The 7,214-nt window shown below is 35.1% G+C and overlaps 1 protein-coding gene across 1 annotated transcript; it reads left to right on the forward strand.

Moving 5' to 3' along the window:
* The first annotated feature begins 4,324 nt into the window (after nucleotides 1–4,324).
* LOC139859550 (uncharacterized) lies at nucleotides 4,325–5,565 on the forward strand. Its single transcript, XM_071848332.1, has 3 exons — nucleotides 4,325–4,352; nucleotides 4,428–4,916; nucleotides 5,033–5,565. The coding sequence occupies exons 1-3, from the start codon at nucleotides 4,325–4,327 to the stop codon at nucleotides 5,563–5,565; spliced, it is 1,050 nt and encodes a 349-aa protein (XP_071704433.1).
* Nucleotides 5,566–7,214: the final 1,649 nt, after the last annotated feature.

Below are 7,214 nucleotides of genomic sequence, written 5' to 3' on the forward strand. Positions count from 1 at the left end.
GAAAATCAAAAGATCTGAATACATTTCACCTTTCCATAAACTCCTCAACCAACCCTACAACCCGTCTTCCTCTTGAAAGAATGCCTAGGAAGAAGATCAGTGTCGTCCTTACTTAACCGGTGGAGATATCGATGCTTTACCAAGCCTATGATGAGAACCGTTACACGATTGGCTTCTGAGTGACAATACAACTAGATTAGGGCACCCTAAACACTTGAGTGATATGATTGATCCACTAGTGAGAAGCCTAGTCGTGTATACTCTACATCTGAGAGTTGGAAAGTATGCCTTTTTCACCATGGACGCGAATGAAATATAACTACTAAACCATCGAAGTTCGAAACTTTTCTACTACTTTCGAAATATGTGACGACTTCTGATGGAAACATAATAAAAGAATCCAAGAGTAGGCGAGGGAGAATCTATTAGAAGAGAATCTTATATTCTCGCTTTTTGTTTGAGGACAAGCAAAGCTAAATGTGCGGTATTTGATATCGGCCAAAAAGTCACGTTTTTATCCCCCGGTATTAAGCCCTAAATCAATAAAGTTCCAAACTTTGTCGACAAAATAACGCTTTTTCGGTTAATTATGTATATTAAGTAATTACAAAGGTGATGCAAAAAGAATCAAGTAAAACGGAGCTAAAACGAAGATTCTAGAGCGAAAACAGTGAAAGAAAAGTTACGATCCAGGAAATCAAGTTACGATCCCGAAAAAACAGCAGACCAGGGCAGCCATACGGCTTGCCATACGGTCTGCCATACGGATTGCCACCATGGGATACGGCCTGCCATCATCCGGGCACACAAAACGGCTTGCCCTGGCATACGGCCTGCCAGCCGTATGCCAGTAAAAAGTTGCCTATTTAAAGGGACTTTTAGGCTCATTTTTACACACACTCAATTTTTAATTTAATTCAGATTTTCAAGTATTTTAGTTAGTTTTTAGTAGTAGATAGCTTTGCTTTTATTTTTCGGAGGATATCCCGGCGAGTCCCTGCGATCTCGGGCAGATTTCTTCAGCCTTTTCAGGTTTTTATCCAAAACGCTTGTCTTATTAATTAAATATGTAATATGTATTGTTATTATTTATGTTTAATAATGCGTTCTGATATTTCTATGTTAGCTTAATTAATCTGTATGTTGGCATGATAGAAGCTTGGGTTAGCGTAATTATGTTAAACTAGTACGGTTACTATTGTTGTACTGAATCTGTGAACCCGATAGATTTGTTGTACTCAAACCTTGACTAAATTTGTTGTGCTTCTTCAAGCAAACTAGTAGAAAGGAAGAAATCATCTAAGGTAAGTCTTTCAGAACCCATCCTCGAATGGGTTCTCAAAAAGAACTAATCTCATTGTTACTGTGCAGGGCATTCAAAACAAACAAATATGGTATCTTGATAGTGGTTGTTCAAGACAGATGACATGAATTAAGTCTCTGCTGATGAACAATCAAGGAAAAGATGGTCCAGTTGTTACATATGGAGATAATTCACGTAGTTACACCAAGGGTTTTGTTACTTTAACAAATGGAAATGTGAATTTTCAAACGTAGCATATGTCATTGGGCTTAAACATAAATTACTCAGCATAAGCCAACTGACAAACAAGAGAAAGATAGTCTAATTCAGAAGAAAATTTGGTACAATTTTTGACAAGAAAGAGAAGCCTCTATTGACTGCAAAGAGACATCAGAACATGTAACAAATTGACATGAACACAGCAGTCACAACAACTTATGCTTGTTTTTATTCAAAGTCGGCAGACATCCTCAAGTGGTTATGGCACAAGAGGCTCTTACATCTCAACTTTAAAGATATTCATAAACTCTCAAGCAAAAGTTTAGTGTCTGGGCTACTCACCATGTCTAACGTTAAGGACAAATTTTGTACTGGTTGTGAAAATGGAAAACATCACAATTCTTCATTCAAGTCAAAACAGATTTCATTCGTTGAGACGCCATTTCATCTACTTCATATGGATCTGTTTGGTCGTGTCAATATTGCCAGCTGCAGTGGGAATAGATATACACTGGTCATTGTTGGTGAGTACTCTAGATACACATGGGTATTCTTTTTGAAGCAAAAGAGTGAAGCTGTTGATGAAATTATCAATTTTACCAAACAAATGAAGTTATTTAATGGCCAGCCTGCTGAAGTAGCTTAGAAGTGATCATGGTACAGTTGTCAGAAATTTCACACTCGAAGAATTTTGTGCTGACAAAGGCATTTCACAAAACTTTTCTGCTATGAGAACACCCCAGCAAAATGGTGTTAGCATAACTCTCATAGAAGCGGCAAGATCTATGTTAGTTGAGTCTGGGCTGAAAATCTCATACTGGGCAGAAGCTGTGAATACTGTATGTTTTACACAAAATAATATAGAAAACTGCTTATGAAGTTTAATAGTGAAACGACATCAAAAAACTGCTTATGAAGTTTTTAAATGAATAAAAAATAATATAGTTTGTTTAAGAAGTGTTTTGATACAATTTATCGACGATATTACATAAAATTTAAGTGTTTAATGACTAAGAAAATATTTCAACTCTGAATGGTTCAGCGCTGAATTATAAACTATTCAACACCATAGGTCATTCAGATGTTAGAACAACCACATGTTTGAACAACCACACTGAATGTTAAATAGTTAGCATTCAACATTGAACCATTTAATTATGCGGTAATCAAACTCAACCTAAATCATCTTTGTTATTTGCTTAATAGTATTAGTTAATGATTTATCTAAGGCTACCTTTGAAAAATGTACTCCTTCGTCTTAAAAAGGTGTCTGGTAGTTATTTTGTTTGATTTAAGATATTTATATTTATGCATATAATGTAAGTTGGCTTAATTAACTTAAAATATAAATGACTGAGAGTTATAAATAAGAAAAATTAGAGAGTTTAATGATATTTAATAGTTAATTTTTTGCAAGAAAATAATTATTTTGAAATAAATATAAATAATAAGGAGAATAATTATTTTGGGATGGGGAAGTATCATTTATCTAAATAAGAACTTTATATTACCTTTTTTCATATAAAAATTACCATTTTAATACGTTTGAAGTGTGTGTGTTCGGCGAAATATTAGCCTGTATGTTTTTGGATGCTAGGTTTACGTTTTCTTTGGATCGAATGTTTCCTATAGCTTATGTCCAGAAAAATATATGTCGCCTTTCATCCCTGAATTATACTCCGTTGAATAGTTGTTTTTTTTTTTTTTTTTTCCCCGTCAGCTACATGAATGCAAATGATTTATTTCAATTTTTAAAACTTTAATTTTTTAAAATTTGGGTTTTATTAATGAAACATGGTATATGTTGTTATAAACTAACTAAATAAATGTTAGGTTTGTTCACGACGGTCATTAGTATTTAGTAACTTATTAATCTTTGTAAACTTAGCGTACTTGTTAAATCGTTTGGTAAATTATTCACATAAACCGTTTAATTTGCATGTATATGCAATAAATATGTTGCACCGACCCGACCCATTGGTATTTCTTTTTTTTTTTTTTTTTTTTCCGCAGAGGAAACTTTCATAGCGATAATCATATTGAGTACTCATCAACGACTAAAACTCCCGAGTAACCGTAAATGGATGAATTGCGTACACTGACGTTCCCTCTGGTCAAAAACCTATTTTAATTCGTCCCATTGGTATTAGGAAAGTTAACATTCGTAAAACAATCGTGATTGACTTTGTATTTTAGATTTTAGTGAAGGGACAAATTACGCAATGCCGTTGACTTGGTAATCTTCTTGACTTGGAAAATGGAGCATACTAAGATGATTCACTTAAAGTTAAAACCAGTGGCGAATAAAAAACACACAAAATAGAGGAATCTTTGAATGTCGTCGTTTGACGATCGTTCTTCACACTTCGAAAAATGATACACTTACTAAAATCTAACATAAATCCTAAATGAAGAAAATTTATCTACGTATGAACTTTTTAAAATGTAACATTTTTCGAAATTAATCTACCATTTATTATTTTTACTTTTTCACCTTCTATTTTACTAAATTGAATTTGAACAGTTCGATAATATTTATTCTTTACTTTATTCATATGTTGTAGGGCTTCAATTTCCAAAAACAAAATGGAGAGCGAAAATAGAGAGAGAGAGAAAAAATATATATATATATATATATATATATATATATATATATATATATATATATATATATATATATATATATATATATAGAGAGAGAGAGAGAGAGAGAGGGGGGGGGGAGGGGGAGAGGGTGAGGGTGAGGGTTGGCAAACTGTACAAAGAAAACGGAACAAGTCTAGGGCAACGGAGGTACATCAGATGGCTGGAGATCGTGGACAATACAACGGTAACAACAGGCAGGATTGATTTGAGAGATCAACCAACTCTAGTTTAACATCATTCATGATTTTCAATTTCCCAGATTCTTGGGATGTTCATGACTTCTGGAGATTCTTCAAACATCATGGCGGTTTACGTGACGTCTATTTAGCTAAGAAGAGACTGCAAAACGGCCAAAAGTTCGGGTTCATAAGATTCGAAAAGGTCAATAATGTCGATGCACTTCTGAAGGTTCTAAATAGCATTACGATTGAAAAATGGCCGTTAAGGGCGTTTAAAGCTACTGATAGAAAAAAGGAAGGTGTGGAGAAACAAAAATTTTGGGGTACTTCAGGAGAACACAAGAAAGGCGAAGCCAACGATGGGATGAATGCACTAAACAAGATGGAGACGATTAGGAGTCCAAAACCCCATGAAGCTGCAAATTGTTTCAAAGACTCTAGAAGCTACAATGAGGTGGTAGGCAATAAAAACTATAACAGTAATCAGAAATGGGTCAGAAAAACACCTTTGAAGAGGATTGTCCGGATCCGAGCAAGTGGACAAGCAAGCCTGCTAATGAAAGGGAGAGGTTAGTCATTCTGGAGAATAGTGATAATAACCTGAAAATTCTCAACAAGGCCATTGTGGGCAAGGTAAGAAACATGGAAACTCTAACACAACTTAGAACCATATGTGATGTTGAAGGATTAAGGGATGTAGATATAAAATTTATGGGAGGGTTAGATGTCTTGATAGTGTGCAGTTCAGAAACAATGATGAAGGCGATCCTTGAAGATGAGAATCATAGTATTAGGAAATGGGTTACTGAGATCAGGAAATGGGATATGAAGGTCAAGAATCCGGGGCGTCTCACTTGGCTATCTATAATCGGGGTCCCAGTTTCTTGTTGGGAAGAATCCACATTCAGGAAAATTGCTTCATGGTGGGGACCAATTTTCGATCTCCAAAATTGCACATTGAAAAGGGATCAAAATCTAACCCATGGCCGTGTCCTGGTTAAGATTATGGGTCCAAAACTTATCAGGGAATTAATCATGGTCAAAAACGAATCAGGCATTTTCTATGCTAATGTTATCGAAGACCCAAGAGATATATTTCAAATTGAAGGGGACAATGACAATGACAATGATAGTGTTTGGGAGACTGAAAATCCCTCGTCAATAATGATGAAGATTACATTGGAAATCCGATGCCGGAAAATCTTGATAATCCGGTAATGGATGAACCACCGGTAGCAGCAGATGAGGGGAGGATAGAAGATCAAGAGTCAAAATGTATGGGGACACGTGAGAGTTTCAGCAGAATCGATGATACATTTAATGCTGGTAATCATGGGGTTGGAAAAGAAAACGGCGAGGATATTTTCGAGACACCGATTAAAACAAATAACGCACACGCCGGATCAAAAAATATTGAGAATACAGAAGAACGGATTATGAATGGGGAAAAATTGGATATTGGGGAAAAATTGGATTTTGGGCTTAATAATGATTTTGGGCCAGTTGATAATCCAAATATGGACATATTGAAATCCAATAGTGTTTCCAAGGCTCAAGGACCCAACAAGTCCAATAAGGTGATTGGACCCAACTTAACAGATCCTTTGGATGGAAAGAAAGATGGATCCAACAATAAAGGTGGGCTAGAGGGTAATAAGGTGTGTATTACATGATTATCTGTTGAGGAATGTCAGGATAATCTACTAGACGAATCAAATCAATAAGAAATTGAGGGTTCGCCTCAAGAAACATCGCATCCCCAGGGTGAAGAAATTCCAAATCAATTACGAAAAGAGAAAAGGAAAACCGATAGTCCCAGGTGTTATAGCTCGACAGATTCGATTTGAAGAAGGGTGGGTGAAGCGACCCGTCCTAATCCATAAGGACGAATACAATAACATATGGATACATTGCGAGGTATTTGACCTCAATATGATACATTTTACAAATATTGCATTCGTTTTTAAAAGACAACTTTCATTACATCGAAAGATGACAGGTATGCATACCATTTCATAATATCCTTACTATAAATGACCTAATCTGTCATTTACTTAATAATAATCTTTATTGAACTCAACGACTTGAATGCAACGTCTTTTGAAATATTCCATTAATGACTTCAAGTAATATCTTTAATATGAGCAAATGCCCAGCGGAAGATTTCTTTAATACCTGAGAATAAACATGCTTTCAAGTGTCAACCAAAAGGTTGGTGAGTTTATTAGTTTATCATAATCAATCATTTCCATTATTTTAATAGACCACAAGATTTTCATTTCCATTTCTCATAAATATACATCTCATATCAGGCATTTCGCAAACTGCATAGAGATAAAAATCATTCATATGGATTGAACACCTGGTAACCGACCTTAACAAGATGCATATAGAATATCCCCATCATTCCGGGACTCCCTTCGGACATGATAAATTCGAAGTACTAAAGCATCCGGTACTTTGGATGGGGCTTGTTGGGCCCAATAGATCTATCTTTAGGATTCGCGTCAATTAGGGTATCTGTTCTCTAATTCTTAGATTACCAGACTAAAAGGGGCATATTCGATTCGATAATCCAACCATAGAATGTAGTTTCGATTACTTGTGTCTATTTCATAAAACATTTATAAAAGCAGCGCATGTATTCTCAGTCCCCAAAATATATATTACAAAAGCATTTAAAAAGGGAGCAAATGAAATTCACGATACTGTATTTTGTAGTAAAAATACATATGACGATATTGAACAATGCAAGGTTGGCCTTGGATTCACGAACCTATATTAAGTATATATATTTATATAATGGTCAATATCTGTCTAACAATTTTAGTCAAGTCATAGTGTATCACAATCCTAATGCTCAAAAT

This window comes from Rutidosis leptorrhynchoides, chromosome 7, assembly GCF_046630445.1.
Source record: "Rutidosis leptorrhynchoides isolate AG116_Rl617_1_P2 chromosome 7, CSIRO_AGI_Rlap_v1, whole genome shotgun sequence".
In the NCBI taxonomy this organism is placed as follows: domain Eukaryota; kingdom Viridiplantae; phylum Streptophyta; class Magnoliopsida; order Asterales; family Asteraceae; genus Rutidosis; species Rutidosis leptorrhynchoides.

What these genes read in the sequence shown, in the direction of transcription:
- LOC139859550 (XM_071848332.1), top strand. Translation starts at nt 4,325, where the DNA reads ATGGCTGGAGATCGTGGACAATACAACG. An exon ending in AGATCGTGGACAATACAACG is followed by an intron (nt 4,353 to 4,427) that starts GTAACAACAGGC and finishes TCAATTTCCCAG; the next exon opens with ATTCTTGGGATGTTCATGAC. An exon ending in CCTGCTAATGAAAGGGAGAG is followed by an intron (nt 4,917 to 5,032) that starts GTTAGTCATTCT and finishes GTGATGTTGAAG; the next exon opens with GATTAAGGGATGTAGATATA.